Raw genomic sequence first — 21,557 nt, 5'->3', positions numbered from 1 at the left:
CTAAATTGAGTTGATTTTGTGCTGTCCCAGGCAAACTCTTTTGTGAGCATTATTTTGATGCTGTTTGTGGGTGGGCTATATTTTAACTGCCTTTTGCTGAATCCTTCAGGCATTCCATGGGATTGAATGTGTTTCAAAGTGTTGGTGGAATAGGTATAGATATGCAAAATACATACTGCGAAGTTCATAGAAGTTAGAGTTGGTAATGCTTCATCCCAGAATATGACCTTGTATTTGGAACTATTAACATGTATAGTAATATTGTCTCTGTGGGACTAACCAGAATAAAATCAGTAAAAACATTTCTGTCAATAAAATGAACATTTATGACCCTGAATACATACAGGGCACAGATCTCGTGAGTAACAGGGTGTCAGTTTCACACAGTCACTTTAGAATTATTCCTCCATCTCAGTAAGGAGAAAGCATTTGCACTTCAGGGAAAATTTCATACTCTTGTGAATGTGAAAGACGATGACAGAGAGGTACTTTGTGAGTTCTCTTTTCTATTATTGGACTTACTTGTTTTTATAAGAAATTTTTCCTTTACAAGCAGTGTCCTGAATGGTATTGTATCCTTTGTGGCACATTGTTGCCATGGAAATGCAATACTATGTTACAAACGCAAATCACAGTTTTTTATATTAATTTATTATACATTTAATTCAGAATATCACAAATTCAATGTTGTGACTTCAGTATGTAATCCAGTAAGAAGAAGAATGAGCTGGGAAGGAGCAACCCTTTGTTGAAATGTAAATGTTTTTAAGAGACAGCAAATATAGAAAGAAATGTGATACAATAGAAGTGTATTGGGCTTAAAGTAAAAGTCGTCAGTGCCAGAAAGGATGTTTCATATGTAAAGGCCTATGGAAAAATGTAGTGTAATTCCTGATGAAACTTTAACAGCAGGACTGAATTTCATTGTATATAGACAAATCTAACGCTGCAAATCTGCCAAAGGAGTCTTCTGATTTTGAAGGTAATGTTGGGCGCTATCTAAACATAAGTCTTGCTTTTTGTCTTAAAGGAACCATATAGTTAGAATTTCATTTACTTTACCAGCTGTGAAAATTCAAACTATCTGGCTGATTACAAGTACTTTACTTGTATCAAGGATTCACAATAGCTTGTATATCTGAAGCCAGTAGTTCTCATAGTGGTTGATAGAAAAACAGAATTTGTAGGCTATATTTGTTCTGAGAGTGGCAGCACTGGGTTTTTATATTCTTTGGGCCTGTACATGCTCAATGTGTATATTCTGTAATTTCAACTGTTGGCATGGAATATTATTGCATACTGTACTGCATGTGGGTGTTACTCATGTGAAGATATAATGAGCAAACAGTTCTGTCTGGCTATGTAAACCATGAACAGATGTCAGACATCCAGATAAGAGACAGATATGCCAGACTGGGCATAGAGAGGATTGTTGTGAAAAGGTAAATTTGAGAGTTTCATGATAGTTGAAGCCATGCAAATGGTTGATGTCTCTCAGGGAGAAGATTCATAGATTCCAAGGCCAGAAGGGATCCTTACGATTATCTAATTCGATCTCCTGTACAATAAAAGCTATTTCTCCAAAACATTTCTTATAGCAGATATTTTTAGAAAAAAATTGTCTGTGATGGAGAATCTACCACAACCTTTTGTAAACTGTTTCAGTGGTTAATTACTCGTGTCATTAAAAATGTATGGCTTATTTCCAGTCTGATTTTTTTTTATAGCTGCAACATCCAGCTGTTGGATTTGTTATATCTTTCTCTGCAAGACTGAAGATCTCATTATTAGTTATTTGATGCCCAAAGAGATATTAAGACTGTAGTCAAGTAATTTCTTAACCTTCTCTTCATTAAGCGAGACAGACTCCAAGAATTCAATTGCTATAAAATAGCGGTTCTCAAAGTTTTGTATTGGCAACCCCTTTCACACAGCAAGCCTTTGAGTGGGATGTTCTTTTATAAATTTAAAACACATGCACACAGAGAGATTTGTGCTTTTGAGAGTCCACCTGTCTCTGTTCCTGTCTGAGACCATTTGTTCAGCAACTCTTCCTAAACGGTAAGAGCTAGGACCACCAACTTTGGTATGGAGCTTCCTCTTAATGGAGAGGGAGATTCCACCACCTCCCTTGGCAATTTATTCCAATATTTGACCACCCTGACAGTTAGGAATTTTTTCCTAATGTCCAATCTAAACCTCCCCTGCTGCACTTTAAGCCCATTACTCCTTGTCCCGTCCTCAGAAACCAAGAGGAACAAATTTTCTCCTTCCTCCTTGTGACACCCTTTTAGATATTTGAAAACCGCTATCATGTCCCCCCTTAATCTTCTTTTTTCCAAACTAAACAAGCCCGGTTCATGAAGCCTGGCTTCATAGGTCATGTTCTCTAGGCCTTTAATCATTCTTGTCGCTCTTCTCTGTACCCTTTCCAGGGTCTTGCCAGGAGCATGCTGGGGGTGGGAGTGCAGGGTCTTGGTGGAAGGAAGGATGCAGGAGAAGGCTGGGCTGGAAATGTGAGGTCTAGATCATTGTCTTTGGTCCACCCTCTCTGGGGCACCTGGTGCTGGCCACTGTCGGCAGACAGGCTACTGGGCTAAATGGACTTTTGGTCTGACCCAGTACGGCCGTTCTGATGTTCTTATATGTAGATGTGGCTGCAGGAGCAGAGAGGTGGTGCGGGGTCTGGTTAGAAGAGGGCAGGGGATGGAGGTGCAGCTCCAGGGGCAGGTGTGCAGAAGGGGTGCCAATGGCTCCATGTGCCAAGTAGAGGAAGACCCAGTACCTGGATCCTAGCTGTGGCCCCCTGTCCTGAGGTTGGGGGAGCTCCAGCTCTCTGCTGTGACAGAGTGGGAAGGAGAGTTTCCTTGGTCTTCGGGCAGCAGTGGGAGGCTCAGAAAGGAGCAAAAGGGTTGTAAGGATACAGTGTGTGTGTGGGGGGGGGAGGGCGGTGGATTGGGACACATGGAGAGTGGAGGGAGCAGGGGGAAGTTGTGGACGAAGGGACAGATTGGTGTGAGACCATGGCGGGCCCAGGCAGAAGGCACAGAAAGGGAGAGAGGATTGCAGATGGAAGGGGTGGAGGCTCCCCACCTACTCTGGCCTTGGGCCCCACGAAATCTTCATTTGCCCTGGCCGTCTTCTGGCTACTGCCCTGATCTGTCCCCAGCTCTGCTCCATTTCCTGTCTTTCCCGTCCTTAGTTCTTCCCCCAGCCTCAGCTCATCCCCCATCCTTAGTTCTGCTCCCAGCTATGTCTTCAGCCCAAGCTCTGCTGCAGAGCAAACTGTGCAGTATTGGAGGTGGGTGAACAGATACCATTACAGGTAAGGGGGAAGTATGACAGAAGAAGTTTGGGCACCACTTCATTAGTGAATCTGAAAAATATTTAAATAGTTTGATATTAGAAAAATTACAATTAATTAACTACCCGAAATTAAGCATTTTTTGGCTGTGCCTTGGAGGCTTTCTCATTATTGGAGTGTAGGTGGTATTAAGTAAACAGAAATATATTCCCAAACCAAACTTGTTTAAGGTAATTATGCTGATGAATGCTTGTTACTGTTAAATAGTCATTTATTTATAACACCAGTATCTGTGGCCAGTAACTGAAGATAGATGGGGATAATAGTATCAGGTAAATGGGCAAAGTTAAGGGTGGTAGTATTCAATCCTTAACTAAGGTTTATCATTCTTCTTGCTGTTGGTGTTTCACATACTAGTACTTACTTTTTTATCTGTTTGTTTTCCTCAGTAGGAAGACATGAATGTCCATACACTGAAATAACTAAAAGCAGCTGATTAATACCATCAAATAATATAAACCAGTAAGAATGAACATCTGACAGAATCCTAATTTTGTAAGCCATTTGGTCCCTACACACCAGCCAAGGGGCAGAGCCAGAGCTGACTTCAGTTTTATAGCTCCATTGATTCCAATAAAACTATGACAGCTTAAGCCACCTAATAATCTGTTCCCAAGTTTCTAGAGATGAGTAGTAGTAAACAAACGCACACTTAACTGTGTGTTTGTCACTATACGTGGGAGTATTTACAACTTTTGTATTTCATTTAGCTTTTAGCCATCAGAGTAACATGCTCCACTTGTCAGGAGCATAAGCTTCTTGCACTAAAAAATTCATATTTGCAACTAATATTAAAACGCCTTCTATCCCATTGGACACTCAGGAATTTAGAAAAAAAAGTTACCTGAAATTTGGGATGCTGTTGGTATAATTTTGATTGAAAAATGTACAGATCACCACCAAAATTAAATAGTAACCATTAGAGCTTCTTAAACCAATAATACTTAAAATAAAGGGTTAGATATATACGAGATGAAAACTTTCCCAAAAACGCTGTACTACCAATATTTTCTTTTTAAGAAATTGAATTATTTTTAATCAAAAGTACTAAGAAAATTGTTTACTCGTGTTCTGGGCTATAAACCATGTAACAATCCAGTGCAATCTTAATTTTCAGTTAGTTTGGAGTGATACCTGAAACCTTGAGAGAAATAATTGAGGTTTCTGGAACATAAAATCAGAGGAATTTCTCCAGCTCTTGAAACCTACATGTGAAGTCCTCAAACATTCAAGGCAATTTCCCCTGCTTTTAGAGAATACCAGCAGACTCATAGCTACTAGTTTGGCTCCTTTGGTACTGATAAAACTGGTTGACATTGAAAAGGGATTGGAGCACTGTAGAGAGAAGACCAGCATTGCCCCAAGTTAGCTGGCGTTAGAGAGTGTCAGTACAATGATTTGAGGTTAAATATACTACATTTAGTAAATCTTGGCTTCAATATAAATAAAAGTATTGTGTGCAAATACTAAGTAAAAAAAAAAAAGCTAAAGTTACAGTTCTCTCAATAGCTTTAATTGGCATTACATGTAAGGAGACTATTATACTATATATTGTGTAATATTTTATGCTAACTTGTAGTAGTTCTGCGAATACAAACTTATATTTGAAAATTAAATTATCTACAGATATGTAAAAGAATCTTCATTTGTTTGTTTTAACACCGCTGTCCAGAAATGTTCAGAATAAAATTTTACAAATTTATCAAATTGGACTTTTGGGATGAGGCTGAAGCTTTTTATGTGTCTAACACTTTTTTAGAAGATTGCAAAATCTGGAAAATCTAACTTTATTTTTGAAGTTTGCCTAATCACAACTGAAACATTATGATTTTGTAATGTTAGTATCAGTGTTGTCATTTGTTTTTAAAATACATTATTGGTGTGTGTAAGTAGAAGGCATATTATACTATATATACACACAGGGTCCTTGATGACATCTTGATAACCTTGAGAGCAAGCAAAGCATACCATAACTCACTCATGCAGTCTCATGGGACAATTAAGTATACTGTCATGAAAATATTTCCTTACTTTCTCCATTGCATATTCTCGCATCACATCAACAAACATTCTATACAAGAAAACTATATAATTTATACTGTGCTTGTTTACACTGTTACATTATAACTGTGGTTTACTCCCATAGGGAGTTTCTGTATATCACTGCAGCACGTATACTTTACAATGAGCTAGTTTCTTAGCAACTAAAATAGTATTCCCTGATGAGAGAGAAGCAAATTAAACAAAACCACCTCACCCCATGCCAAGTCCATGAAAACCAATTAACAACTATCCTTTCATTTGGTGCCATAAGATGCACATAAAATTAGTAAGGATTCTTGGAAATTTTATATTATACTTTACTTTACTTATTTATGGGTCCCTTTCATTCTGCTTCCCATCAACACTGACTAATGGAAATACATATCGGGTTGTTTAGAAAAGCTCATCACATATGTGTGAATAAAAATAAATGGTATTGGTACATGGGGTGGGTTTGTGAGTCTGTCAGAAGTAACGGTGCTGGGTCATGCTGATTGTGAAGTGTTAAGGGGTGTATCACTCATTAGAATGGTGAGATTTTTATAATCTTTGTCATAATGTGAATCAGATCTTGACCATGTACAAACTTATGCTAGTTTAGTTACACCCTTGCAAACCTTCGCATGGTCACTCTTAAACTGGTTTAGAAATGGCTTTTATCAAGTTGATGTAGGTCAATTCAAAACTAATGAGTTGAATTGATAAAAGTAATTTCTAAAATGATTTGTGTGTGTCCAGAAAAAAGAGAGAATTCATGCTTTGATAGAAAAGGTATGAGACACATTCAATAAAAGCTTTTAGGCAACTGGAGAAATATATTGTGAAGAACATCACTTTAAAATACAATCAGAGTGAAATGTTGGCACCACTGAAGTCTGTGGGTCTGAAAATTTCACCCAGATTATGTAAAATTCCTATTACATTTATGTTTGTTGTGAAGCATACCAGGCTTCATATGTGATGTCTGCAAACTTGGCTACACATTGTTCTTTACAGGCACTCCTTCAACAGACATTTTACAGTTCTTAAAGTGAAAGTATCATGACCAGGTATCCCAATATTAGGGGCTTTGTCTTCTGTATGCAATATTCTACTCCCCTTCCCCCCCCCAAAAAAAAGTGTTCCAGTTTTTCACATTTGCTATCTGGTTATCCTGTTGTAGCAGATCACATCACTCTGCATCTGAAGTAATTTCCTACAGGTGGCATGGAAAGTCAAAACCAGTGGCTGGACCATTGAATCTATCACAAGATAGGCACTATGTTTGAAGCTTGTTCTTGCCACCTAGTATGCCGTCTGGTCACGGTGACATTGTGATCCCCTTAAATGAATTGTTCAAATGGGGTGCCTTGAACTAATAATTAGGTGGTGTAGTGGATTAGACCTATCTTTAAACAGGAGTAGATGGGCATGTCTTGCACCATAAGAGACCGATTCTACAAGACTTGTTGCCTGATGTCAGAAGAGGCAGTGTTGGACAGAATCAGCTTCCAAGCCAGGCTGGCTGGTCTCCTAGTACCAGTTATTCTGTGCCTAGTTTCATTGAGCTGTGTGTCCATTAGATCAGTGTCAGACGAGCTGAGCCATGCTGAGGAGCAACACTCTGCTACAAAAGAGCTCAAGATAAGCTCAGAAATGCTTATTGTGTATGTATTGACTCCTCAGCATTTTGTTCGCTGATCAAGGTGTTTACTTTAATTTTCAGCAAAGTCTTGGTAAGGTATTCCTTGAATGTCAAGTTGAGTCCAGTGTAACATCTAATTACAGTTTTTTGATCATGGTCTAGCTGGTGGTCATTCAGGAAGATATTGAGTTGTTTGATTGGCCTTGAATGGTTTAAATGAAAATAGCAACTGCATTTAGGACTTGACAGAAATCCTGATCCTGCACTGCCAGAGAGATGTCTGCATAGATAAAACACTTGGCAGTGGTGTAGGAAAGGTCCTTTGGGAAGAGATTCAAATATGTTGTGATAAAAATGGTCTACCTCAGGATTTAGTTCTAAGACCTGTAGGAGCTGGGGAGTGTGTATTTTTTGTCCAACTGAAACTTGGAGCAAGTGGTCTCTCAGCAGGAGTTCTATAGCCATGATAATATAGTAGGATCAATAAAAGTTTGTACAGTAGGCCTGTATGCTGGATCATGTCATGACCAGCAGGATCTAGAAATACTGCATGTTTTCCGCTTGGTGTGGAAGGCGTTCTCAGTGTAGAGTTTTAAATGCCGACAATTACAGGTACTATGGTTTGGTCTGAAACCTACTTGATTTGCACATATGATACCATCAGTTTGGGAGGCTAGTCTTTGAAGGATAATCATTTCAAGCAATTAGTGTATACAACTTAACAAAATACTGGAATTATTCATGAGATAGGCATGAAAACATGTGCATCTCCTTTCTAGCTACTAAAAGAGGGCAAAATGAAGGACAACATATTGATCAGGCATCTTCTTGTTTTAGGTTGATACTAAGGGTAGATTTCCCCCACCCCTGAGCTATTTCTTTGGAAATCTGTCTAATAAGAGAAAGGAGCACCTTCACTGTTCTCAGCAAACTGGGGGAGGCTGAGTTTCACCAAACACTCTGAATTCACATTTACAGACAGAAATTATGTGATTCTATCTGGGGTGTGTGTATGTGTGGTACCTTTTATATTGTTTAAATACTTTTAAGTATGCTACACAGTCCCTTCTTCCTTTACCAAGTATGCTGTCATTAATCTTCGGTTACTAACCATTGGCTTTTTCTGGCTCCACTTGGGTGCAAAGGTGGAGACAGATCCCATTGTTGGCTCAGAACTAAATTGGCTATGAAAGGCATCAGATTGCTTGGTGTAAATATTTGATTTAGCTTGGACTAATGGTATTATTCAGTGCAGAAAGCACCCTCAAGTTATGTAACCAGTCAGACTACGTCATATCACCAAGCTATTAATAATTCACTAATTCAAATACTTCATTAATTTCACTTCTTTTACCTTCTTCCTGCTCAGCTCATCTTAAGGTTAGGAATTTCGGCAATTTGTCTTGGACTCAAGTCTTTCACTTAGCAGAGTATTGTGCTCCTTCTCAGCAACCTAGTGACTATTGTCTGAAGTATGGGGTCTTCTGTTTGCTATATAATAATGTTTTCTTAAATTGCTACTCACAATAGTGATTTGTCTCATTTTGAATTGATTATAATGGTACTTATTCCATTCCAATTTGCATTTATTTAATAGTAGAGTTATGAACATCTCTATTTTTTTCTTCTTAGTGTCAAATCAACAGTGCCTTGACCTCCTTTCATACCGCTTTGGAGCTTGCAACAGATCAGAGAGAGATCCAACATGTCTGTCTATATGAAATTGGTAAATAATACAACTTCAATACCATGTACATATTTTGCATGGAAATTATGATTAAATAACACCATTGTATACACTAGCTCTTTCTAGTTAAGCTTTTATGATTATGTGATGCCTTAAAAGTTATTAAATTTTGAGTGTCTTAATTGCATGGATTGTTAATAATGCTCCTTCCTATGATTTCTTAGTTGCCTATTGGATTGTAACATTTTAGGACTGCATGATCTTTGAACATACAACAGATATACAATCTGTAGTACTCCATGATTTTCTATATGTAGAAGCTACCATAGAATCAAGAGCACAGTGTACAAATTAGAGCCAGCTACTTTTTACTCTGCCTTTTTTAAATTAAGGCTTTAGTGTCCACTCCATAAGACTGAAAGCCTGCTTCTGTCCATTGCCATTAAATCAATGATTCTATGCCAATGATTAACAATCCTGCTGGTGCTTCAGAGCTGCCAGGGCTTGCATATACATGTCTATTGCCTTTTATTAACATGTAATTCAACAATTAAAGTTTGGAGATCTCACACAGGGTTGTTTTTTTTCTTTCAGTGTAACTCTTATGATTAGCAAAACTAAGAGCAAGCTACTCTAATGCATAGGAAGGATAGGAAGTATGGTGAGAGACCATCCTTGCTTTAATCATAAGATCTTCAGTTATCTGAAACTCAAGAGTTGTACAAAAAGTGGAAACTAGGTCAAATGGCAAAGAATGACTAGAAACATACACAAGTCTGTAGGGAAAGAAATTAGGCGTAGGCACAAAATTAGATTGAACTAGAGACCTAAAAGGGTAACAAAAAAATTATATAAATATATTAGAAGCAAGAGGGAAGACCAAGAACAGAGTAGGTCTCTTACTCAAAAAGAAGAGGAAAACAATAACCAAAAATGTGGAGATTTCAGAAGTGCCAACTCAATACCTTTTTTTGGTGGAAAAACAAAGTTAATAGCAATTGGACATCTAACATAGTGAATGTCAGTGGAAAATGAGGTCGAAGCAGAGGCTAAAATAGGGAGAAAACAAGTTAAAAGTTAATGTGACAACTTGGATGTCTTCAGGTCATCAGGGCCCGATTATCTTCAAAAAGTCATGAAAAATGGGAGAGATTCCAAAGGACTGGAAAAGGGTAGTTATAGTGTCCATCTATAAAAAGGTAAACAAGAACAGCCCAGGGAAATAACCAAGACACAAAAAGTAAAACTTCTGCTCATTCTGTACTGGAGTAGTGTGTCCTGTTTTGGAAGCCACATTTCAGGAAATATGTTACAGTAAACTTCCGACAATCCGGCACCTTTAGGACCCAGGGGGTGCCGGATTATCAGATATGCTGGACTATCAGAAGGGGGGGCTATGAGGGGTCTGGAGTGCGGTGGGAGGGGATGCCACCCCAGATCCCTCATAGCCCTCCCCCCCCTTACGATAGTCAGGCTCTGCCCCAGGAGTCCCTGATTCAGCTGCTGCTGGTCAGTTTCAGCAGCAGCTGAATCGGGATGCCTGCAATAAAGCAGCTGGGGTGCTACAGGGTTGGTCCCGCAGCGCCAAGGGGCGGCGCTATGGCACCAACCCAGCAGCACTCCAGCTGCTCTTGGGGATGCCTGGGACAGAGCAGCTGGGGTGCTGCCGGGTTGGTCTGATAGCACTGCCCGTCGGGGCTGCGGGACCAACCCGGCAGCACCCCAGCTGCTCTTGGGGACGCCTGGGGAAGAGCAGCTGCAGTGCTGCCGGGTTGGTCCCGCAGCGCCAAAGGACGGCGCTGCGGGACCAACCCGGCAGGACCCCAGCTGCTCTGCCCCAGGGGTCCCCAAGTCAGCTGCTGCTGAAACAGATCAGCGGCTGATTCCAGGAAGCCCCGGCGGGCAGTGCTACCAGACCAACCCGGCAGCACCCCAGCTGCTCTGCTCCCGGCTTCCCCGATTCAGCTGCTGGTCAGTTTCAGCAGCAGCTGAATGGGGAAGCCTGTCCGGCTGCCCCAGCACTTCCGGGTTCCTGATGGTGCCGGACCATCAGGAGTCCCGGAGCATTGGATGCCGGACTAATGGAGTTTTACTGTATTTACTTTGGACTTAATAGTAAACAAAAGAGTTCCATTAAATACGAAATGTAGGATTTAAGAGTGAAAACAGATCCAAGTTAGTTACTAAATTAAAATGAATAGAAAAAGCATAGCTAGTTCTAATCCACTCAGAAACTTGTTACATGCAAATTCTTACTCTAAATAGCTGTTCTTATTTCAAGTAAAAGTTCCAAATCAGAGTAAAAATTTTTGACTTGGGTCTCCAGCCTGTCAGAGTTCAAGTATCCTCTTAGGATAGGTTAGGTAATTTCAAAGGCTAGCTGAACACAAAGGGCCGAAAGCTTCTTATTGCTTAAATAGACTTTTCCCCTAGGGCATCTTTTGTTTAGCATGTCCCCTTTCCCATGCTAAAACACCAGGTTCAAAATGGTGGTATGGTCACGTTTTTCTACACCAACCACTTTTTCGACTTACAGGACAAACAAACCTATTTACAGGTTGTTAAGTTGATCACCAAGACACTAGGCATTCAGGGCACCTTTAATGGATCTCTTTAGCATATTTTAAACTGGGGGCTACTCAACACCCAGTCCATGGGCCACATGAGGTCCGCAGCATGTTTGTTTGCGGCCCATGGTACGCCTTGGGTTTATGCCGGGCTCAACACATGGTCCACGGGAGGGATCCTTTGAACATGGCCTCCACTGGGAACACACTCCACAATGGCAAGGCATCTCCCAGGCAGGGTGAGCACTGAAAAATGCAAGTGGATGGGCTGGCTGGAACAGACGAGTGCAGGGTGTTGGTGTTTCTAGCCCCCAAGGAGGAGGTGTCAGGATCACCGGGGCACAATGGGAAGTGATTTGTATTCATGCCCATAACTGTGAAAAGCTATTTGCATATATATATATATATATATATATATATGCAACTACACTTAAGCTGTGGACCTTGGCATGTGCTGTGAGTATTATTGTGGCCCCTGGGGCTTCCAAAGTTGAGTAGCCCTGTTTTAAACTATAAACAGATCCAAACTTCACATTTCTAACTTCACATACAAGAATGATACATTCACAAAAATAGGATATACAGATTCAGCGGATCGTAATTGTAAAATTGATACATCACATGACCTGATTTGCATAAGTATCTTTGAGTTATGCATCTTCATATTCCTAAGCCAATTTTCATAAGGCATGGGGATGAGGACTGTCACATCCAGAGAAAAGCAATAAAAATGTTTAAAATGTTTGAAAACATGACCTGTGGAGGAAGATTGAAAAAATTGGTATGTTTAGTCAGGAGAAGAGAAGACTGTGGTACACTATAATATTTGTTAAGTACATAAAAGATTGTTGCAAGGAGGAGGGAGGAAAAATTGTTGTGCTTAACCTCTGATAGTAGGACAAAAATCAGTAGGCTTAAATTGCAGCAGGGGTGTTTTAGGTTGAACATTAGAAAACTTTCTGTCCGGGTGGTTAAATACTGAAATAAATTGCCTAGGGATGTTCTGGAATCTTTAATATCTCCAGTGATGCGAATCAGGTTAGACAAACACCTGTCAGGGATGGTCTAGATGATATTTAGTACTACGATGAGTTCAAGGGACTGGACTGGCTGACCTCTCAAGGTCCCTTCCAGTGTACAATTCTTTGATTCTGTGAGAAACACAGAAGGTTCTGTAACTTTGGTATACCTGTAAGTACTTAGAAGAGCTCCTTGTTACTGAATCTCCTTTCACATAAACAGCAGGTGAGTACAGCAGTTCTTTGTTACAGGGATGTGAATAACTAGTCAATGGCCTAGTCAACTAGACGCTCTCTCCCCTCCCCTTGCTGCCTCTGAGAAAGAGGCAGCAGGGGGAAGGGAGGGGAGGGGAGAAGAGCAATGTGGCAGCACTGTGTGGAGCCAGGGGCCAGACCCCAGGCTCCACACAGCGCTGCCACTTTGAAACGCTGAATGCAGCCCGGGGCCAACTGGGGTGTCCCCAGGCTGCACGCGACTTTTCAAAGCAGCAGTGCCACATGGAGCCTGGGATCAGCTGGGGCTTCCCCCGCTGACCCCGGGCTCCGTGTGGCGCTGCTGCTTTGAAATGCCGTGTGTGGGCTGACGCTGGGCTCCCTGTTGCATTTCAAAGTGGCAGCGCCACGTGGAGCCTGGGTTCAGCTGGGGACACCCTGCAAATTGCATCGGCTATTCAATTAATCAATTACTTGAAATGTAACATCCCTACTCTGTTATTAGTTTGAGAACTGAAGATAAAAATACATCTTTTTGCTTGAAAGTTTTGAAATCTGTTTTATTGATGCCCTCTAATTGGTCCCTAAAAATGTGTTTATCTTGTATAATACAGTGGTTATGTGTAACAAGGCACTTTCCAATAAAGTTTTAGGTACACTTCTCTTCAGATTTTTCAGAAACAATTTTTTTTTAAATGTTGTAGAATTCCTCAGGGTATCTTAAAATTCTTGTGCTTGTTGCAGTCTAAAATGTTCACAAACATTAGCTCTTTGTTTAGTTGAATAGCTTTACATAATATAGGCAAACATGACTACTGTCATAAGTTAAAGTTGTTGGTTTTTTTGTTTTTTTTAAGGCTGGTGCAGCATGATAGAAATGAATTTCAAAGATGCATTTGAATCCTTTGAAAGGCTTAAAAATGAATCGAGATGGTCCCAGTGCTATTATGCCTACCTGACAGCAGGTTAGTATTTTTAGTGATCAAATTAATAGGGATGTATGGGGGAGAGGGGGACACAGATATTTGATTACAACCTGTGTGATAGTGGAAATTAATTGCACAATTGGAACTTTGACCCCTCCTTTTATATTGTCCATTTGAAAATGCTGTGGTTCAAATTTTGTAGAAAGTTATAAGACCACCATTACCATAATTACTCAGTGTATTACAAACAATAATGAATTAATACACACAATACCCTAAGAGAGAAATATTGTTTTTCTCCTTTTACACATTGAGGAACTGAGGCACCAAGAAATTGACTTGTCAGATACCATACATAAAGCCTGTGGCAGCACTGGAATCTGTATCCAGTTTTTCTGAATTGCCTTTATCAAAATACCGTGCTTTTCCCTGCATAATGCCCTGTCTCTATTTGTCCCTCTCTTTCATATCCTGAAAGCTTTAGCAGAGTTTTTGTGTGTGTGCACTTTATTACAGTGTGTCAAGGAGCCACTGGTGATGTGGATGGTGCACAGAATGTATTCAAGGAAGTTCAGAAGCTTTTCAAAAGAAAAAACAATCAAATTGAACAATTCTCAGTCAAAAAGGTTTGGTTGGCATGTATTGTCACTTCAGTACAGTAACTACAATGGACAATTATTCCAGGATTTGGAACAAAATATCTTTTTTTTCCTGGTATTAACTTGGCGAGGAAAAATGAATAGTGCTTTATAGTTTAATAAGCTACAAACAGAAAAATGGTTGGTAGCTTGCAACTAAGCTTGGCTTACACAATTATCCAGAGAAAAAAAATACTGTGGTACTAAAGCTGCAGCTCTAGTCTTTCTTCCAGCTTCATTTTTCCTACTTCATTTTACTCTGATGTGCATGTAGTTAGCTCATTCTGAAAGTAAGTCCTAAAGAGCTGCAAACTAAATTTTCACATCCTGACAACTTTAACACTGTTACTTGCTTTAATGAAAACATCAGAATTACTGTTTTTGACTCTTATTTGTCTCTTCACCTGAGAGGAATTTAGCACTACTATGTTTGCTGTTTTCAGGCAGACAGATTCAGGAAGCAAATACCAACCAAAGAGCTCTGTGTTCTGGCATCTATTGAAGTGTTGTATTTATGGAAAGCCCTTCCAAACTGTTCCTTTTCTAATCTTCAGCATATGAGCCAAGGTAGGATGCTTCCTTGGCTATGTTTTTCAGTCAGATAATATCTCTTTCTTTTTTCTCTCTTTCATGAAGACTAGGTGATTGCAACAGTAAGAAGGCCAAAATATGTATGGATGCTTGATGAGTGAGCTAAATTATTTGGATAGTTATGGAAAAGGGCATGCATTAGGATTCAATTTAACACTTATTTTTAAATACAAGGTGACACTAGGAAGGAAAGAGCTAAAAGAGTTGACATTCATAACATCTTTTAAGTTTAAAATCCAGTGTATTGAAGATAATTGTATTACTTTGACTTTGTTGATTGACTTTTAACCTAGCCACAAAAGAAACCAAAAACCACAGTGATCTATTTTTGTTTAAATTATCCTCTAAGTGTACATAACTTCCATAAATATTTGAAGATTAGAGAGAGATAGTTAGACAGGAAATTGTAACGATTATAAATCGCTCTAAATCACTCAACAGTGAAAGGTGTGTGTATATCCACACCTTCACTCTTTCACAACTCACAATTCTCTTCCCCTCCCCCTTAAAAAGTAGCAGTAATGGTGATATCCATGTGTAAAATTACAGAACTGTGTAAATGTATCATGCATCTTTGACCACCTCTCTGCCTATTGATCAATTTCCCTTAGGATTTCTGTGCAGCTTCAAATAATTCCTCTTAAAAAAAATCCACCCACCATTGAAAGCTCTCTTCCTTCCACCTCTACATAGTGAATTTCTATGCATGCCACATATGCACTCAACACTTTGGAAATTATGTCTGCTGGAGGCCCACAGGCCTACCCCAGTAATAGTTTTTCTATCTATGAAAATAACTTTAAAGTACCTTAATTCATACCCCTGCAGGAGTGTTATACTTTAGAAAGGGGAACAATTCAGATCTTCAATCTTCTAGTTCTGGAAGGAGCTATAAAGATCTTTAAATAAAAAATTGTTTTTGTCTAAAAATAAGTTTCTAGAGGACTTTTTGTGGGTGCTTTTTAAAAATAGCTCCATCTGTGCTCTGTACATTTGGACTTCTAGGTGCTAAGGCATCTGGTTCTTATAGTACACATATATGAAAAATATTTCCTATACAGGTTTTATAAAAGCTTTTCTGAAATATAGGTAGCACATGCGGAATAAATTCACTGTGCTGTATGATATTAAGGTTCTTTTAGCATGTGATTATATTCTGCTCATACCTCATGAATAACCCAATATTCATGCTGATATAACCTTTAGATCACATTAGTTTATATTCTTGTGATATATAAATGTTAATGTTTCTAATGTCTGTTAATTTTTGTAAAGCATCTAGAGCATAAGGTGGACACTCAAAATACATTGAAATAATAAATACTAAATCTTGTTTCCCTCACTAACATGTTTCCCACACTTCTGAAAGCTAAGCCTTGTTTATTTCAGGAAAATAAAAACCTATTGTGCTCCCCCTGCAAACTTACCATGTGGTGTTAAAGGCCTACCCATAATATATGCATACATGTCCCAGTCCCATAATGGGAAACTATATAGATCTACATAATATGGATACTTCTTTTTTCTTACATGGTCTATTGAACAGTGAAATGCATGGTGCATTTCACATCTCAGACATTCAGTTTGAGGGTCTATGTAAACTCAGGTAGATATGTCTGCATTATTACCTTGACGTGAAGTGAGTCTGTTTTCCCAGTCATAACCAGTATTGCTACCCCCAAACATTCAAATATCATTATCAAGCCCCAAAAGTTCTGAGTTTTAAATAAAACAAAAATGGTCTATTTTAATTTGTCTTCTGATTGTGAGCTGTTAAAGTTCACTTGAATTACATTTTCAAGCTTTCTCTATGACATGAGGGCTAGAAAATTACTCTTGATTTAATTACCACTCAGCTTAAATGTGGGGATGTGTTGGTGCAAACACCAAATGCCACAAGACTCAAGAGGAAAGTGCAACAATTGGCAGCATCGTATAACATCGAGGGTACCTGTACACCACACGCTAATTTCGAAATAAGGTATTCCAGAATAGTTAGTTTGAAATAGCACGTCTACACTGCAGAGAATCCTCAAAACTAGTCTGAGGTAGGCTTCCCTAATGTAGACATGCTATCTCGATTTAGAGCCACAGGAGGCACTGGGGAGGAATAACTTAGAATGGCTTTGGTGACGGGCTGTTTTGAAATAGCAGCAGTGGCGCATCTACACATGCCTTATTACGAAATAGCTATTTTGGAATAGGTGTTATTCCTCATAGAATGAAGTTTACAGATTTCAGAATAAGCCATCTGCTCTTTTGAAATAATTTCGAAATAACTGTGCCTTTGTAGGCTCTCGCATTATTTTGAAATAAAGCTAATTATCTTGAAATAACTGTGCAGTGTAGATGCACCCCTAGAGACTTACTGTCTTTAAAAAAAATTTGAATCTCAGATTCTGGAGAACATTGAGGAATGCTGTCCACTCCTCCAAGCAGTCTTGTGCACCCTGCATTTTGTGAAAAACTGCACGACTGTGGTCTGTTTTATGTAGGTTCTTGTACTGTGCTCATCACCATAGTGTCTTACTGCCTTCCTGGAGTGCATCAAGCAATATGACTAACTTCTGTCATGTGTTGTTTGGTCGCCTGTCTCCTCTAGTTTGGGAGGAGTGTGTGCAGTGGAGTGTATTATTTTGGTAGGATTTTTTAAATATGCATGTTGCTGTGCATTTATATTCGAGACGGTGCAAGGTCTAAGAAATGTGCCTTGCATTTGGAACAGAGGCTTGATAGAGTTGCCAGGTGTCCGGTTTTGAACTCAGTCTGGTATTTGAGCTTTCTGTCTGGAAAACAAATTGAGACAATACCAGACATAAAAATGTCCAGTATTTTCTGATTAAGTAAGTTTTATTTATTATCATGAGTATCAGTATGTAGTTGTGTACTGCCTGGCTGGTAGACACACTCCCACTGCATGAGCGTGTCTACCAGCCAGGCAGTACACAACCACACAGTGGGGGGGAGGGACTGGGGCGGGATGGAATCCCCGGGGCTGGACTCACCCGTGCGCCCCACCGGGACTATGCATGGGATGGGCAGCACCCCGAGATCTGCATGTGCCAGGGCCAGCCCCGTTCCCTGCCAGCCAGTTCTCCCTCTCCCAGCCAGCCCCACTGCCCCCAACCTCCTCCCAGCCAACCCTGCTTCTCGCCAACTTCCCCTCTCCCAGTATCCCCCAGCCAGTCCCGCTCCCCTCCTGGCCGGTTCTCCCCCACCCCCAATCTGAGATCAAGTGTGTCCGGTATTTTTTTGAAAGCATCTGGTAACCCTAGAGGCTTATTAGTTCTTAGTTCCAGAAGATTTCATTGATTTCAGTGGGGGTACTCCTGTGAGTAAGAATTATTCACATGACTAAGGGCTTTCAGTAACTGAACTCTCCTAAAAATGTTATATTAAATAAAACAACTCTGTAAACCCATTTTATTGTTTTAAATGTTTTTACATATTTGACTATTTACCTGCAGTTTACTTTTTTACAAAAGTAAAAATAAAATAGAGTTGAGATATTTTTGTGCTGTAATAAATATATTCATTTTTGTGGATGATATGCATCATTTTATTTAAAACAAAGGTGATTGAGAGGAAGTGAACATTAAAGCTATAGATTGGCTATTTCTAGTTACAATTAAGATACAGAAATGAGACACTTTCTAATCCAATTTTTTGAAAAAAGAATACACTATAAAGGCACGTTTATTTTAATGTGAGTGTAATATATTTAAAAGTTTAATTTGATTTTTTTGCTTAGCTTGTCAGGAGGTTGATGATTCATCTTCTGTCGGTTTGAAAAATTTGCTTCTTGGTGCCATACATAAATGCTTAGGAAATTCTGAAGATGCTGTTCAGGTAAGTTGTTACAAGTACAGTAATGCTGCACCCAGTTGTCTTTATAAATGGCCCCATTCCTGATGAAGACCAAATGTATGTTTGTCAATGCTACAGATACATTAGGTGAATGATAGTAGAGGCTAAGTCTTTTCAGAGTACTCTGTGAAATATGTATCACTGGATTTCAAATTATATGCAGGTAAAAGGCTAAGAGCCAGGCTTCAGTGACATCCCATTTTCTCTTAAGGGCTAATGTTTAGCAACATTTATTTAGTTCTAGTTTAACCCCTAAATGTCTTGTAAGAGCCCAGTAATCAGTGGATGTGTTAGTTATGCTGCTAGACAATATTGACCTCATGTGATTCGGCATATTCTCTGGCTCTGCACCAGTCAGATCCCGAACAAGCTGGATTAGAGAGGTTAAACCTGTAATTTTAATGTATAAATATTGATTTTCTCTTACAGTTTTTTCAGCGAGCTGTTAAAGATGAACTGTGCCGTCAAAACAACTTATACATTCAGCCGTATGCTTGCTATGAACTTGGCTGTCTATTGTTGGACAATCCAGAGGTAATAGTAGAGTAAATCTTGAATTTTTGGAAGTGAAAAAGGGGGCCACCTATGACTGCTTTAAACAAACAATGAAAATGTGTTATTTTACAAGTGATCAGAGTTTAAGAGTTAATTTGAATTTTCCACTTTATATATAAAGAATTGCTTTAATTTTATGTCCTTAGTGTGTCGGATAACATATTATTGTCTAGGTGGTGATATCCTATAGAGATTAACATACATCATACAAAGTTCACACTGTGACATTTGCAGGGGCTTTTTGTAAACCTGTGATGCTATACTAATGACATGTTTCAATACTGCTTATTTTTAGCTATTATAATAATAAATATGGATCTGACTTTGGCCAGGAGAGCTGCATTGAAGCATTTTCCGTCCTGGCCATGAGGCTGACACTCTAGCAGTAAGATCAGTGGAATCACTCCTAGTTGCTGTCTTTTGGATAGCTGAAGTTTAAAAAAAAGAACGTTAATTGAACAACAAAAATGATTGAAGCAAGAATATTGGCAAGCTTGATTAGTTCTGTGTCAGAATAAACATCTTTAAGGATTGTCTATATAGATATATATCCCCCAGTCTTGAAATTAGTACATGCCTGGCTCATGAACTCATAATCTTCTGGAAGCTATTTTTATTGGGGCCACCCATTCCCATGTCTTATTTCCATGCTAGATTGAAGAGCCCATTATTGAATATTTGTTATCCAGGTAGATACTTACAAACTATAGTCAAGTCACCCCGTAACCTCTTTGTTAAACCTACTGGATTGAGCTCTTTGAATCTGTCACTGGGAGGTATGTCTTCTAATCCGTTAATCATTCTAATGACTCTTCTCTGAAAGCTCTTCCGTTTATGAGCACCAGAACCTGGGCAGTTTTTCATTGGTGGGTCAGCAGTGCTAAATACAGAGGGCAAGGAACATTCCTTCTCTACTTGGGATTCCCCTTCTGTTTCTCAGGATTACAATAACTTTTTCCCCCACAGTGTCACACTGGGAGCTCATGTTCAGCTGATTACCCACTATGTCTCCAACTCCTTTTCAGAATCACTGCTTTCTAAGAGTCCTTCCCTCCATTATATAAATCTGATTTATATTTTCTGTTCATTTACAAGTAGCTGTTTTAAAATATTTACTGTTTGCAAAGTGGTTGAATTCTACCAACCGATCCAAATTGCTCTGCATAAGTGACCTGTCCTCTTTATTTATCATTCCCCCAGTGTTTGTGTCATCTAAGGTCTCAAGCTTCATTTTTCTTTCTTTGCATATCTGAAAATGTGATTGTCAGTGAAAATATTTTTTGTGTGTGTGGTGAAATTGACATTTACTGACATTGACCAATAAAAATCTAATCCTTCCAAGCCTAATTATGATATAGTCTAATTATGAATTATGTGCTCACTTGTTATCTTTTCCATGGGACCCCTGTCTTGGTAGGTGCACAGGCCTAACTTTTAGAAGCTTGACTTTTCAATTCTAATATTTGTAGATATGTTTTGGATGTTATAGATACATCTTTGTCACCTTCTTATTTCTTTGGAGTCTCTTGTGAAGAGATTTGTGAATTAGAGGAATTAACTGATGATTGTAACTGCTCACCATTTTATACCATCAGAACTAGGCATGGGGGTAAGTGGATCCCAGCATACAGTGCTTCCTAGAAGATAGAGTTCACAGCCAAAGAATATGCGTGCATATCCCACAAGTGTGGATCATCTTTAGTTACTTACTATATGATTCTCAGAGGTTTAGATCTCATAAAAATAAACTCTAGAAATCAACTTGGGACATAGAAGAAAGAATTAAACATACTGAAATTAATGACTGAAAGATTTTTATCATTTTTGCAATTTATCATAAAAATAATTTTCATAAAAATTTACTCTCCAATTTAATTTGAAGTTACTCAGATTTAACAAGTAAAACAACTTTTAATATGAATTAACATTTTTAAACTCATCCATTCATCAAGCCCTCATAAGAGACTAAGATCAGTTTGTGCAAGACAGACTTCATAGATAATATTTGTATACACTGTTAAATGCAGCTATACTATTTAGAAATAAAAACTTCAAATATTTAAGGTATTTATATTCAGAAAAAATTAATAAGACTCATCTGAATCATTTTAATCTTTCTCAGTATCTTTTTATGGCATAGAAAATCTTCTGTTATATAAGATTTAAAATAAAAGAGCACGTGCATCTAACTGGGGAATAGAGTAGAAGCCTTCAAATCCAGAGATTCAGTTGAAAATATCAACAAATTTTTCATAAATTTGAGTAACCTTTGCTATGTCAAGAAAAATCGCTCATTATTGAAAAACAAAATATTCCTTTTTCTCTTCCAGATCATTCTAATAAGGTCTGTATTTATTCCATGATTATTATTGCAGAAGCGCAAGTTGTATGAAGTATAGAAATCTTCCGGTATTTCCAAAGATGGGATTCAAGTAAATAAACTGAAATAGATAAGAAAAAACA

The 21,557-nt window shown here is 38.8% G+C and overlaps 2 protein-coding genes across 2 annotated transcripts in view; one reads left to right on the top strand and one right to left on the bottom strand.

Moving 5' to 3' along the window:
* Positions 1-21,557, top strand: part of TTC39C (tetratricopeptide repeat domain 39C) — a 65,993-nt gene that overhangs the window by 40,116 nt on the left and 4,320 nt on the right. Inside the window, exons 7-12 of the mRNA XM_075920855.1 lie at positions 8,664-8,757; positions 13,375-13,482; positions 13,960-14,069; positions 14,525-14,648; positions 18,424-18,521; positions 18,969-19,073. Coding sequence (XP_075776970.1) covers positions 8,664-8,757; positions 13,375-13,482; positions 13,960-14,069; positions 14,525-14,648; positions 18,424-18,521; positions 18,969-19,073 — 639 coding nt within the window. The remainder of the gene's footprint in view (positions 1-8,663; positions 8,758-13,374; positions 13,483-13,959; positions 14,070-14,524; positions 14,649-18,423; positions 18,522-18,968; positions 19,074-21,557) is intronic.
* LOC102449577 (oxysterol-binding protein-related protein 1-like) overlaps positions 20,036-21,557 on the bottom strand; it is a 40,817-nt gene continuing 39,295 nt past the window's right edge. The window contains exon 6 of the mRNA XM_075920857.1: positions 20,036-21,535. Coding sequence (XP_075776972.1) covers positions 21,447-21,535 — 89 coding nt within the window. The 3' untranslated portion in view covers positions 20,036-21,446. The remainder of the gene's footprint in view (positions 21,536-21,557) is intronic.

This window comes from Pelodiscus sinensis, chromosome 2, assembly GCF_049634645.1.
Source record: "Pelodiscus sinensis isolate JC-2024 chromosome 2, ASM4963464v1, whole genome shotgun sequence".
NCBI classification, from domain to species: domain Eukaryota; kingdom Metazoa; phylum Chordata; order Testudines; family Trionychidae; genus Pelodiscus; species Pelodiscus sinensis.
The sequence above is the reverse complement of the archived record's forward strand: the minus strand, read 5'-3'. Positions and strand labels throughout refer to the sequence as shown.